Source organism: Tetrao urogallus, assembly GCF_951394365.1.
Source record: "Tetrao urogallus genome assembly, chromosome: 19".
Taxonomy (NCBI): domain Eukaryota; kingdom Metazoa; phylum Chordata; class Aves; order Galliformes; family Phasianidae; genus Tetrao; species Tetrao urogallus.
In genome coordinates, this window is record NC_136832.1 from 8073248 (window position 1) to 8087716 (window position 14469).

General features: G+C 51.5%; 1 protein-coding gene across 1 annotated transcript in view; it reads right to left on the minus strand.

Moving 5' to 3' along the window:
- Positions 1-14469, minus strand: part of GPSM1 (G protein signaling modulator 1) — a gene marked incomplete at both ends in the record, with an annotated part of 48232 nt that overhangs the window by 6771 nt on the left and 26992 nt on the right. The window contains 2 exons of the mRNA XM_079544595.1: positions 7882-8061; positions 9793-9863. Of these exons, the coding sequence (XP_079400721.1) occupies positions 7882-8061; positions 9793-9863 (251 nt within the window). The remainder of the gene's footprint in view (positions 1-7881; positions 8062-9792; positions 9864-14469) is intronic.

Sequence of the window (14469 nt, forward strand, 5' to 3'; positions counted from 1 at the left end):
TTTTTTTTTTTCCCCTTTAAACAACTCGCCCACTCATCCCTATAAACGCCGGTGCTAAAAGCTGGTTCTGTTGTTAGGATTGCAAATAGCTCGGGCTTTATTGTTTCAAACAAAATCAAAATAGCTCACCCACACTCCCTCCTTCCCTAATGCCTCAACTGCTGACCTGCTGGGAGCGTGCCCTGCTGCTGTACATGGTGCAAACCCACACCTTGAGAGCAGCAGCTCAGCACAGCCCCATCTCTGCCTTCCCTTGGAGCGCAGTGCCCATGGCAGTGTCCCCAACACCTCTGCTGCTCACCATGCCAGCATGCTCAGATGCAGCCACTTTGTGCCATGGCCTCATTAATCCCAGGGTTACATTTCCTCCCTCTGCTGGACACAGCCCTGGTGCATGCAGACAGTCCTACAACAACGCTCTGCAGTTAAGGCCGTGAGTTTTCCCTGTAGGTTTTGACCACTCTTACAGTACCAGGTTGGGTTCCCGTTACCACCGAGGCCCAGATTCAGCCCTCACATTTTTAACTACAACCCAAGGACGCAAATCAGAAGCACTGTCACTCCAGATCAGCCCCTTCAGGCTGGGTAGGGGGATGGCCAACTCCAGAGGATCAATTAACCACCAGGAGCAGTCCAAGCCTCCTTGCCCCAAGCCATCAGGGCCATGGGCTGATGCCAGAGATCAGTGAGTTCTCAACATGTGATCAGCAGAGCTTTCCCCACACAGCCAAGCAGCAAAGCCAAGCAGAGCTCATTGCAGCAACACACACTCCATTGCTTTAAATGATATAACCCACGTTCCCGACTCAGGAAGGCAGAAGTAAGGTTACCAAACAGTGCTCACACCCACAGTGCACACCTCACCTCCTACAAACGCCCCTCGCCGCAGCAAACGCCTGACTCCTAATTATTATTTACACATATCCAGCAGTGCCTGAAGGCCTCCTCCAACATCAAGGGCTCTCACCATGCACGGAGCCCACGGAACATGAAATCCCAGCCCCACTGCAGGCAGGGTGAGTCCTGGGGTGGCTCCGTGGCTTTGCAGCACATCCCAATAAGCAAATCCATAGGGAGCGCTGCAGAGACCTGCTCCCCCACCCCAGTGCAGGATGCACAGATACCATGAGCTGGGGTGGGCAGGTGAGGGTCATGAGGACCCTTGGGGTCCCCCCTCCAATTGTACGTGGGGCCCTGCTCCAGGCTCACTCCCTGCAGGAGCAAACTGCAGCCTTCTGGGGCTGCACGTGGAATGGGATGAAGCCAGGTGTGCTGGAAAAAGAAAAAAAAAAACACACATTGTTTGGCCTTTTTTAGATTAATTGGTGTTAATTGCCTCGGGGAGGTTTGAAAATAGCACTGCTAATGGGAAACATGGATGAAGGTGAGCAGAGCCTCGTGACTGCCACATTAACCCCAGACTGGGGCTACTGGGGCTGCCCAGCTGGCAGCTCACATTGGGGCACACACAGGCAAAACCCCATAGCAGCCACTCTCAGCTCTGTGTGAGGGCACAGAGCCCCAGGGAACAGCATCCAGACCTCCCTGCTCTCCTCTTTGCAGTCTGCAAAGCACATCCACAGCCTCACTGCTTCTTGCGCTCCCACCTGCCTCAACCAACAATATTTGTGCATGACAAGCAAACCAAATCCCCCCTGACTGGAGGTGCCTCTGTGTCATCCGCTGTCGCTGCCCAGTGATCTCAGGGTTACATTGATTTACACCCAAACAGAACCCAGACTCTGACGTTTTAAGCTCTTTTGGCACATGCAGTTGATTTCACGCAAGGAGGTGAAACTGCAGACGCACCAAGTGCCCCGGGCACAGCACAGCCCCCAGGAATGAGAGAGGAGTTCCAGATTCAGAGAGAAGTCAAACATTCCGAGTTTTATGGCTCTGTGTCTGGCTGCAATTCGTTCCTCTTTGTCAGTATTGTTCTGTTTAAAGTGACAGTTTCTAGGAAATGCTCAGCTCATCGTCCCTCTCCCTGCCCTGTACCGCTCACTCAGGGCTGACAATTTGCTGGGAGAAAAGGCTGCACAAGGAGCAAAGCAGACCTCAATTACAGCTTCAAAGTGCCAGTAACTGACAACCCGGTTAGGGTGAGCCAGGGGAAAAAGAAATGTGTTTCAGGAGCTGGGTCAGCCAGCTCCAGCATGGCCAGGCTGCAGAGCTCCTGTCCTCACCTCCAGTAAATGGCTGTGGTGGGACCTGGGACAACAATTTCAGGTTACTTCCCTCTGGTTGGAGTCTCTTTTCCAGTGTTTTCAGCTCCAAGGCCACACTCCAGCTACAGCTGGGATACAAGGGCTCAGATATGCCTTCTTTCAGTCCCCAGCACTTGTGCCAAGACACTGAGAAGCATCCAGGCCTGGGGTCCACAGTGTGACCTCTGCACAGCTGAGGGCTTGCACAGCCCTCCTGCACTTGGGTGTGCTCTCCTCTCTGCTCACAAGCACAGGCTTGCTTCAAATCCACAAACCCACCTCCAAAACCTGCCCTTCTGCACGGGAGGCAGAGGCAAGGTAAGGTCCCGTGCAGAGGCAAGGTAAGGAAAAACATTACAGCCATGCACCCCACAGCACTGCCTGCCCCAAGGAGCAGCCCAGCCCCGCTGCATTCCCCAGGCACAGCAAAGGGCTGCAGAGTTGCCAGTCCTACCCAGCCTCCCTCGTGCTCACGTGGTCTCATTGGATAATTACAGAGAAAAGCAAGGCAATTCCCAATTTTAGTGCCATTATAAAACAGAGAGGGGGAATTCATTACCTGGCAGCTGTTAATATTTAAGGAAGAAGCTGATAATTTACCACTGAGGCAACGAGTGCAGCAGAGGCAGCGCATGCCAGAAAACACTGCTGCCTCCCCCCTCCGCCCCATGCAGTTCCTCTGCAGTGATTCTCTACCTCCCCACTCATTTCCCTGCATAAAGTCCCAGCGAGGAGCAGCACCTCAGGACTCTGCATTGGAAAACACACACTGTTCCAGCTCTGCTGTCCCTGCTGCAGCCCTTGATGTAGGAAGGCACTTTGGGCTCATGTGTGCAACCATGCCACGAAAGGAGCCAAAAAGAAGGGCCTCAGTGCTTAACAAAGAGTCTCAGACAGACATGTGGTCAGAAGGGTTGGATGCATGTTTTAAGATGATGCAACCAGTTTGCTGCTGCTTCTCAGAGCAGCCTGCATCCTGGAATTCTCTCAATGTCCACCAGGCCACAGCCCTGCAGACACATCTCCAAGGTCTGCACCCACACCAAGTGCTTCTGGACATCTCACTAAGCAAAGAGGAAAGAACAGCCTGATGGTGACACAGCTTGGTAGGCTCCAGCAGGACTGACTCCAGCACAGCAGTCTTGGAGTGCCACAGGAACAGCCTTACCCATCACAGCAGCCACCCACCCCTCCAGCTCCAGCTTTCTTGGAGCATGTTCACACCAGAAAGTCCGACCAGCCATAATGGCATAATTATACCACGCAGCTAAACAAAAGGCTGGGAGATAAAGGAGGGCGTGCGTTGGCATGGAGGGAGTTCACACATCAATCAGATCATTACATCATCTTAAAAGAGAGGGAAGATGCAGAAAGCCACAGAGCAGCCAAGCATAGGGCATCCACATCAAGCTCTGGATGGACAGCATAGGGACTGAGCTTTCATGGGCCACACAGAGGATCAACCCACCAGGACATCAGAGAGAGAGACAACAACATGGAAGAACTCTGGCACCCCACCTGCAGGGGTGTCAACTACAACATTCTCCCTTCTTTTATGGTCGCTTCCCACTGTAAGCACAAAGCAGGTCTTATAAAAGCATTTGTCCCAGGGAATGTTTGGAGATACAGCACGCTGTGCGTGTGTTCTGTGTCTAAACACATCAGCCCATCCCTGCAAGTCCTCATTGCATACAGCTCCTCTATCATGAACTACAAATGGTCCCCACAAGGGCTGGGGTGGTTTAGGAGCCAGGAAGGGCTCCTGGAACTGATGCTCTCCACTGGGGAGATTGGGGTCCAGATGAGCAGCACCATTTCTGAACCACTGACCCCCCCAAGGAGGGTAGTGGGTGAGGGGTGGTCCTTTCCTCTGTGCTTTTTCCCAGCAGCCCAGTAAGCACCGTGCAGCCCCTAAAGCCAGGCTCACACAGTCCCACAGATCCCAGTGCCTTCAGCTCAGTGCTGCCCTCAGAAGCCATGCCCAGCAGTAGGACAAATCCCCAGGCAGATTTTTTCAAGAATACAGAGCATTTTTGTTCCCCCGGCCCTCTCCTGCCTTCTCAGAGATGTTGCTTTCTCAGACAGGGGAGTGAAGGACACAACCACACCAACCTGTGCTCACCTGATGCTTCTGAAGCATTAGAAGTCCCCTCCATGGGGCAGCCCTCTGCAAAATGCAGTTGCTGCCAGTCCTCTAGGAGCCTGTGCATTAGGACCTTCTCCCCCAAGGAGGAAAGGGTTACATTATGACCGAGCCTTTGATGTCTGCAAGCTTCACATGGTGCAAAACCCCCTGCTTTGATGTTGTTTTAAACACAGCAAAACCCAACAGAAAATCTCAGGCCTGGCCACCCAGCTATAGGCACAAGGACCGAGCCCTGATACACAGACTGCTGCTACAACAGGGGGAAAACACGACCACATGTGGCTCACCCCACAGCTGCTCCCACACCACAGCCTGCAGTGACCCACAGCTCTGGGCATCCCATCAGATCCCACACCAGCCCCAATGCAGACAGGCAAGCAGGACCCTTGCGTCGTGTCCCAGTGATGAAGCCCCTCTGTGCCCAAGACCCTCCCACCCCCAACAGAAAGCTGTGAGCCCACAGAGGGGCCTCCATCCACATCCTACCTTACGCAGAGCCTGAGCCATGGCTTCTCCCACCCATCCCAGCATCGCCACAGCTTTGCCAACAGACTGAGCCCTGTTCCCAGAGCCCGGCAGCGCTGCCAGCAGGGCCAGGCTCCTCTCCATCCCCAGTGCCTCACCTCCCCTTCCACTTTTCCCTGCCTCCTCCCATGGGGAGTTTCCCAGCAGTTCAGTAATTAGCATCATCATCACTGATGCTAATAACAACACCACAGCTCTGCCATCCAAAGCTCAAACAACTTTACAGCCACCATCACGCCTCTGTAAGCTCCTGGGGTTGGCAGGGGAGCAGCAGTGCCTCTCCCCAGGTGGGGAGGAGACGGTGAACAGACATAGAGAGACCTGTTCAGGGCCTGGGAGGTTTGTTCTGAGCTCGTGTCTTCTGAGTGCAGGTATGGTGACATCCCATACACTCACCCAGATCAGCCATTGGGGCACACTGCTAATGAAGTACTTGCTGTTAACGGATGGATTAAAGATTTTTTGCTTTGAGCATTCGCAAGATGAGGAATAGGAGGGGGCTGCGGTCTGAACAGCCTGACCAAAGCCAGCTCTGTGGGAGGGAGAGCAAGAGAAAGGGTCTGAGCTGGGCTCTGGCCTCTCTTTGCTCTTGGGTGGGGTTTGCTACATCTCATTTAAAAAGGCACAGATGGAAACAGAGCTTTTCAACAAAGCCCACCCACACTCCCATCCAACAGAGCAATGGGACAAAAGCCAAATGCAAGATGTTGACTTGAAAGGTTCGGAGGTCTGGGCTTCACTACAAAGCCAGGCTGGCATCACTGTCAGCTGGGAGCACGGAAACCAGACAGGATTCACCTGAAGTAACCCGGAGCACACTGCACAGCCACTGCCCGGGCAGCAGAGCCCTTCGTGTAGGGCACTGTGTGTGTGGCAGGGCAGGGTCTGAGGCACAAGCTGTGTCCCAGTGGGGCTCTGCACATCAAAGCCTTTGTAGGGCTGGGCACATAGCACAGACACGGTGCTGGTGAGTCCAAAACCCAAACACCCAAAGTGAGGTGAAGACCTCCAGCAGCAGGCTCAGCCCTGCAGTCTGGTCTCCAGGGCTGTGCACAGGCATGGATGCAGCATTCTTCCCTCCCTCATCCCCATGCAGAGCTCCTGGATGTCCAAAGGTATTTCAAAAGCTTTTAGGAAAAAGGTTGTGCACACCTCCACCTTCCTTCGGTACAGCTACCTCTGAGAACAAGCCCCATCTAACACATCACACTTATTATGGGACACAGGCTACAGTCTGTTAGCTACCAAGACGGGCATTCTCCAAAACATAAGACAGACAGTTGCCCTTCTCCTCAAGCCAAGTGCATGGCTGAGTGCATCATCTATTCTCTCCTGGGACAAAATGGGTATGTTTAGTGTCTGTGACTGTGAGGAGGGAGATGCTCTGTTTCCCTGCTACTCTGCCTGTCTCAAGTTCACTCTCTCTGTTGTTTACCCACCAGGTGCACCAGGAATGCTTAGGGGCTGAACTTAAAATGAACTCTCCCACAAATCCAGAGTGAGCAGGTAGAGTCAAGGCACTACAAAGCCTGGGCACCTCGGTGAGCCTTTCCCTGCCTCCTCACCATTCAATAAACCCCTGCATGTACAGTGACAACTTACTGGTGGCTGGCAGCATCCCAGGGGCCCTTCCCACACACTGAGCCCTGTGTGCTCACACACACTTCAGGAACACTCTTTGCCTTACTCTTGCTGGAGCACAGCTTTTGTTTGTTTTCTGGCTGAGTGTCCGAGTTAAAAATACAAGGCTATTTCTGGCAGAAGCGGGCTGGTTTTTTTTCTGCCTTTGTATTCCCTCGGATGCCCCCATGCTGCTGTCTCCTTTCTGGCTGATGAGCTCTGTTTTCCTTCCCAACGATCATGTTTGCACCGGTGAGCAGCAGGAAATGCTTTTCCTATTAGGCCATTTCCACCGACACCATTGGGAATGAAACAGCAGCTCAGAGAAGTCTAAAAGAAACAATTGTTGTAGAAATCCTGTCTGCAGCGGTCAGACAACGGAACAGAAAACCAGGACTGTCTGTGGCCAGAAGGGGATGTGCATGGCTACGCAGATCAGGATGTGTTCTACCTGCAGCCTGCAGTATGGGAGCAAGGAACCACGTTCAAATATCCCCTTTCTACAGGCAGGCTTCATCCCAAGCTCTGAAGCTCAGACCCTTTCTTACCTAACATAAAAAATATTGTATTGTGTTCTTTTCTTAAGCACCAAGGAAAAACAGGTGTCTGTCTCCTGGCTTGGATTGATTCCACCTGGATTCAAGTGAGTGATCACAGAACTGCATACACTGAGGCTGTAATGCACCACTAAAGCAGGAGCACCCATGCTATCAGGAAGTTGCGTGTTACAACACACCCCAGCAGCAGCAAGCTGAGGATTCGGGGCTTCTCGCCAAGTCTGAACATCTCTGAGCCTCCTCCCAGGTCTTAGAAATGTGCCATGGTTTGTGGGTGCAATTCCCATCTTCAAAACTGAGAACGAAACCAACGCAGCTGCAGGAAACCTCCCCAGTGCATCATGTTTGCCAGTGTCACAGCATGAGCATCAACTCAACCAGAACACAGCAGCCCAACAAACAACTCAGTTGTTTGGGCTAAAGACATCAAAAAAAGACACAGTAAGAGCTTTCCAGAGGACTCAGATGCCCATCAGCTTTGGGGAACCAAGCACAGCCTGAGTCAGAGATGCTCAGCACCAACCAAGGAACGCACCACACACCCATAACCCGTAAATCACCAACATCATGGCCAGCTCCTGCCCTTTTGCAAGCACGCTTCATCTGATTTCCTTCCAGAGAGAAGCTCCTAGGCAAGGATTTGCCATCATCTCATCCCAATAACCGACTTATTAAAGCACGCTCTGCACACTGAGCACGTAGGCTCTGCTTCCCATCCAACAGCCACACCACTACCCTTCCCCCAGAGCTTGGAAAGGAGGAAGGAACGATGATATCCTAAGAAGCTCCCAGATGAGCACTAGAGGAGAAAACCACTTCTTCCTACCGACTGTGGCACTTGCACTCGGACCTGGCTGCTATCCAGGGGCGATGCGCACAGCCCTTGGGGCCTCCTCTCCAAACCCAGTTGGTGCTCTCGGTATTTCTTCGACCTCACAGGTAAAGACAAGAACTCTTTTCCCGAGATCTTCAGGTCTCCCACGTGATGGCTGTCCCCGTTCTGGTCCTTGGGAAAGCAAGAAATAGTTCTTGTACAAATTGCTTGTATTCGAGACCTGCTGCCTTAAGATTCAGAGTACAGCAGATGCACAGAAAAAAGAAGTTAATGTGGCTTTTAGGCTGCGTGAGCTGATATATTTTGTGTATCGTTACAGAGGATGATTTTAACAAGTGGCAGGGAAGCATCACCCAAACAACACACAATTGTCAACTCCTCTACTCTTCTCTCTCTAGAGGTGAGAGAGAAGGAGCATCCCCTCAAAAAGAAACAAAAAACAGGGATGGGGGGGGTAAGGGCATGGCTGGCTTATTTACAGACACAGGAAGCGATGGCTGAAAGGTGCCTCCACCAGGAGGGCTGACCCTACCCCAGCAGCTCAGCAGGAAAGGCAGGAGCCCCATCCAGCCCCTTCACCAAGCCCCGTGTTACAGCAGTGCATGGGGACTGCAGGGGGACACAACAACTGCAGCAGGTGGCTACAGGCAGTCCCCTGCTCCCTCACTGCTCTCCTCCTTTGCTCTCTTCAATGCCTGCACAGGAGTTTTCCACCCCTTACAGTACAAACAGGAATAGTGAGAATGAATAAGTTTCAATTCTTTAGATGTTATCAGCAGGACCGACTGCAGCCTGGCTGGTGTCCACACCTCAAAAAGCAGGCAGTTAAGTGGCAGCACAGAAGCTGCTTTGCTGCTGTGGGTAGAGGCTTCAAACTGCTTCTTTCGTGCCAAAAGGATGGATGACTCAATTACAGCATGTAAGCACCTTCGGGGTGAAAGCCAGTGTGTGATAAAGAATTTTTAGTCTGGTGGAAAGAAGAATAAATAAAGACTGACAGCTGGGAGCCAAAAGCAAAGATCAAAACTAGGAGCAGGGCCGGTGATAGCAGGGCACGCTGCTGCCCACTGGACTCCAGGGTCCTGTGCCCCAACCACAGCTCCTATTTGCTCCCGCCAGAACCCCTGAAGCTCACCCATCCCTCCGCCTTGAAGGAGGCTCAGCTGTTACAGCATTAGCAGCGAACCAGCAAACCACACATCAGCAAAACTAAGCACTGGGTTGGGACGTGCAGCCGAGCATCCTGCTGGCACTGCTGTCCCCGTGATGCTCTCCAGCCCAAAGGCCCAGCACAGAGCCCACCCAGACCCCTCCCCTAAGGTGAGCTTGATGAAGCCCTACAGCAAACCAACAGCCGCCCCTGGGCAGACCAGCAATTCTGTGCAGGATTTTCTGAGGGATGTAAATAAGCCCCATAGGTGGGAAGGCTCAGTGCCTGCAGCTGTCTGTAGCAGCAGCCTTTGCCCTGGGGAGAGATGGAGTGCTGCTCTGCTCAGATCTGACATTTCCAGCAGTGCACTGGAGCAGAAGTCTTCAGAGCCTCTTGAAACAAAACCCTCCACCTCCTGCAAGGCACAGCTCCCACTTCGGACCTCTTCTTCCTCCCCGCACTGAGCAAAGCACTCTGCTGGGTTAAAAACCACACTGAGATGTGCCACCAGCCACTAAAGGGGCTAAACCACTCCCCTTATCCTCTTTGATAGAGAACTTTAAAAAAAAAAAAAAAGTTCAGAATAGCCTTTTTCAGCTTTCAGTTAAATGTCTCTCCTCCAAGCTCTCTAGAAACCCTCTTTGGTTAATCCCACTGACTCCAATGACACCAATTGCGTCCTTCCCTCAGTGAGCCACCACAGATTGCTACCCACACTCAGTCCCCAGGGCCAGGCAGGCTGCTTTGCTTACCTTTTCAGAAGGGAACTTCAGGAGGTCTAAGCTGTCCATGCTGTTCCTTTGGACTCTCTTGGGCCTGGCTCCTGCAAAACAACACACTTTTGCATCAGGAGGTGTCAGAGCAGGACAGCCCCTCCGCTCCCATTGCTGCAAAGTCAGACAGATGGGATGCTGCAGCTGCACTCTGTCCTTGAGGTTCAGATGTGTTTTCTCTCTGTTGTTTTGAATCTTTTTTAAAGTGCTATCACAGCACAGTCAGCAACAGCCAGAGCTGCACAAACCAGCAGCAGGGCCGCACCGTGACCATGGGTCTCATCTCTGGAATTTCAGAGTTGCTGCCCCCATCTCAAGCATGAGAAGCCAGGGGGCTGGCATTGAGAAAAATGATAACAAAAACATAACATGTGGGATTGTTGCTTTATCTTCTTTTTTTTTTAGCTTAAAGAACATGTCTGGGATGCAGCTCAGAGCCTCTCTATAGTCACAAGGGCTAGAAAACTAAGCAAAAGAGCAAACTTTCACGGCTTTCATGGGTCTAGCATCAAGAAGATGGAAACTTTGCCTTCAGAGGTCATAAAATTTGAAAGCACATGTGATATGTTGTATTTCATATAAGCTGAAGGTTTTATTTAGCTGAGAGCCAGGCAATGCCCCACATCAGCAAAGCCAAGCAAGGCAGAAAGAGACTCGAGGTCCCATGACAACAACTCCCAAGCTTGGGGGGATGTCCTGCAGGAGGATGAGGAGTGCATGTGAGTTGAAAGCCATCCTCGTGCAGAGCCCTGAGAACGGAAACCACCGAGCTGCAAGCAGTTCCTGCAGCAGCAAACTCATCGAGCACGAGGGTCCCTCGGTTTCCCACCAGCATCTAAACAGCACTGCTGCTTATCCCACAGCCTTGCCTGCCCTCATTAAAGAGCACAGATCTTACCGGTTTTATTTTAGCCCTTGGCTTATGTTAACTAAGCTGCCTTAACTAAGCTACCACATCTTTGCTGGCTGCCTGTGGGCACCAGCACGACGGAGGGGTCTCCTCCCACATCGCCAGGAGAGCAAAGTAAGATAAATCAGATGGCACACGTGGGTTTGGCAGCGATGCCCAAGAGGTGAGCTCGGCACCTGGAAGCCAGCGTACGTCACAGCAGCTTCTAATGACTGCTTCCAGGAAAGCCCTGAAGAAGCAGCGTGTGCCTGATTAGATAAACACACGTCACTTCTAACGGCCTGAAGAGTTGTTAATTACACACCTCTGTCCTCAGGTGCTTTGGTGCATTCACAACAGCATTAAACCACGGGCCAGCGACCATCAATCTCTGATCTGAGAAAACTTGCCTTCCTCCTTTGTTAATTAAATATATGTAGTCAGATTGCCCCAGCAATTAGGGCACACAAAACAATTAATCTTTTCCAGCTATTTTGGTGATGTTCCTCTGCTAGCTCACAGACCTCGCACTCAGGTGAGCCAAGAGAGGACCTACAAACCCAACTCCAAGCATTCCAACACAGCTATCTGCCTCCAGAGCAAAACACAACCAGCTACAAGGCCAAGAGGGGCCCCAAATGCACCCAGTTCCATTCTCCCAATCACTCCAGAGTCCACACATGCCCATCTTCCAGCAGAGCAGAGAGATACTCACAAGCACACTGCAACAGGAGTCCCATCAGCTCGCTGTCCCCAGGCAGGATGGTCCCCCAGACAGCTCCAGACTGTGTGTGCTGCCCCAAGCTCCTCCAAAGTCCCTTTTCCCAGCAGCAAGCACAGCCCTAATGCCATACAGACATCCCCATCCTCCTCCTCCTCCCCAGCACCAACCGACAGTGGTGGAGGCAGCAGACTGAGCAGCTGAAAACCCGTGTCTGTTCCTCTGTAAGCTTTTCTCTTCTCTCTCCAGTATTTATTGGCATGTTTACCAAGCCAACTGCAGAGTAACCAAAAACCTCAGGGGCATTTCTAAATGCTCTCTCTGTCTTTAAGGTTTGCTGAGGTCTCTAATAAGAGCGAGCTGAAACCTTCTTGTGAACATCAGCTGAGCACAGCTGCTGACTGCCTGCATTCATGGCTTGTTTTCCTGCAGCTCCTCAGATGTTGTCCTTCTCAGCACTCAGGGGGTGTTGTTGCTTTTTAAAATTTTACCCCCCCTCCCAAAACTCCCCCCCCCCCCCCCCCCGTATGAACTCAACATTGAAGCAAGGAGGGTTGTTTTCTTTAAATGTTTGGTTTTTGCTCTTGCAGTTTGGTTCCTGGGGTGCTCAACGGTTTCCACATTCCTCTGTTTTAAAACTGGAAGCAGCCCCTCCCCACCTAGGAGGGAGAAATGAATCCCAGGGAAAGCTGACAGGAAGACAGCAATGGGGAGTAAGTGAGACATCCTTGCTTCTCCTGGCTCCCGCATCCCTCATCTCAAGTTACTCCCTGCTTTTCTGTCCTTGGAACACTAACCCAATTTATGCACCTCCAGACACTTCTCTCTCACACCCATGCTCTGCAGAGATACAGAGACCTCCATCCTTGTGCTACCTATGATGACACAGACAGCATGCTTTATTCCCAACCTTTTTTCTCAGCCAGAAGTTGGGCAGTGCACAGCCCTTGCTGTCCTTGTGCTGTTCAGGCTGAATGATGTAGGGCAACTCTGCTTCTCACCTTTAGGGAAAAGATCACACCAGCCTCTTCTGCAAAAGCCTCTGATAGCACCTGCTCAGCACATCACTGTGTGGGGTTCCAGTCCCTGCTGGGCAATGAGGCACTGGGACCAGCTGTGTTCCTCCCAGAAGACACACTCACACAGCAAGAATTCTCTCTCAGTACCTTGCTACCATACAAGATGTAGCCGCAGAGAACTCAAGGAAGTGTTTTATCACAGAACAGCCATGGACTACGCCACGCAGATCTGCAGTAGGGTAAAACTGGGCAGGCAGAGGGGGCAGTTCTGATCCTGCATCCTGCTGGCACTCTTGGGATCTCAGCATTGACAAGATCGAGCACAGCATGTGCAGCAGCAGCTCAGGGAGCCCTGCCAGGAGCTCTCATCAAGTTGACATGTGCTATGAGGACTCCTAGGAGGAGGACTTCTCCATAGACAGAGCAAGCTCCCAAGCACAGAGCACCCGACAGTTCTATTTGCAGGCCTGGAACAAGCTGTCTCCCTCTGGGTGGCTGTACCTGAATTAAAGCTGACAGTGAACTCCACAGAAAACTGCTGGGGAAAGGTTACATGGCCAACACTGCTCCTGTCCTCCCTCCAGCTCTCACGGCTGAGCAGCACACGCAGCAGCTCAGGGGCAGCAGTTACCCCACAGAGCACAAATCTCAGCACAAGCACTTGAAAAGGCCATTTCTCTCTACACTCAAATCAACTGAAATACCAACTTGTCTTCTGGACCAGACCGTTGCCCTCTCACATTTGCACAGACCCCAGCATTTCAGATCCTTGGTTCTGGCAGACAGCTCCAAATATTGTTAAATCTGATTCAATTAGAGCAGCCGAGCAGTCGGCTGGGGAGAAAGACAGCTCTGTCAACCCCAGCCACAACTACAGAGATACAACCCAGCAATCTCAATGGGCACAGAGCATCTCAAATCTCACACTGCTGACACCTAATCAGGACATCTCCGCTGAGCTAGTGCTCCATTATTACAGCCAGTGCTCTTCAGAGAGGAAAGGAGGAGGATAAAAAACCACAGCAGCAAGGAAAATAATAGAATCCAGCAAAACAGGCGTCTCATTTAAGGCTTTAATTAGTCTTCAAACACATAATGGGTTCTGGCACTATAAATCCACTCGACCTCTATTAGTGCCAGCACTTGCATGATAAATGATAAATGCTGGCATTTGTTTTCCCAGTTGATGTTACTGGGATAGAGCAATGCTTTCTTCTAAATAGAGAAAGCAAATAGTATCAGTTATTTATGATGACTGAGCCATAAAAATGCTGGCACTGAGCTTTTGTGTGTCCATCTATGGGAAGGAGCATCTGCTCATCCAGCCACCTACTGGATTGGAAAGGACCAGGAAAATCCCAACATTTCTGGCCTCTACTATGGCTGAAGACACGGTGAGATGGCTAAAACAACCTTTCTCTCCCTGCCAACTACGTGAAAGCTCCGTGGTTCAGACAAAAGCTATTGAACTATGAAAAGCTTGGAAGAGAAAGGACACAAAAAGGACAAAGCCAACCCACAGCTAAGGGCCAGGGAGAGCAGCAGGAAGGTCACTTCCAGCACATTGTCACATCAAACTTCCTCAGAAATGCTTTGCACCCACACAAGGTCCTGCATTCTCAGCCTTCTGTAGCAAAGCTGGAAGCCAAAGGACAGGAACAAAACCTCTTCTGCTGGGAAGATTGGGCTCCGGTGTTTGCTCTGCAGTGCTGTATTCATTGGCACACAGACCAGCACGCAGCTGAGCAAATATCAACCCTCCAGACAAGATCCTGAGCACTACAAAAACCTTCTCCAGAATAACAGTTTTACAGTGGCTTCCCCCCCCTTCCACCCCTCCCCCCCCCCCCGAAGGCAAAACCATCCCATCATAAAAATGCATATGTACAAACAATAGGCATGAACAAGAAGTTACTTTTGAATCAGGATTCTCATCTGCCTGGTTTGGCAGAAGACGTTTTACGTACTTGGCACCCAAAGCTTACATCCTCCAGGATCCCACCTGACAACTGAACCCTGCACGGCAG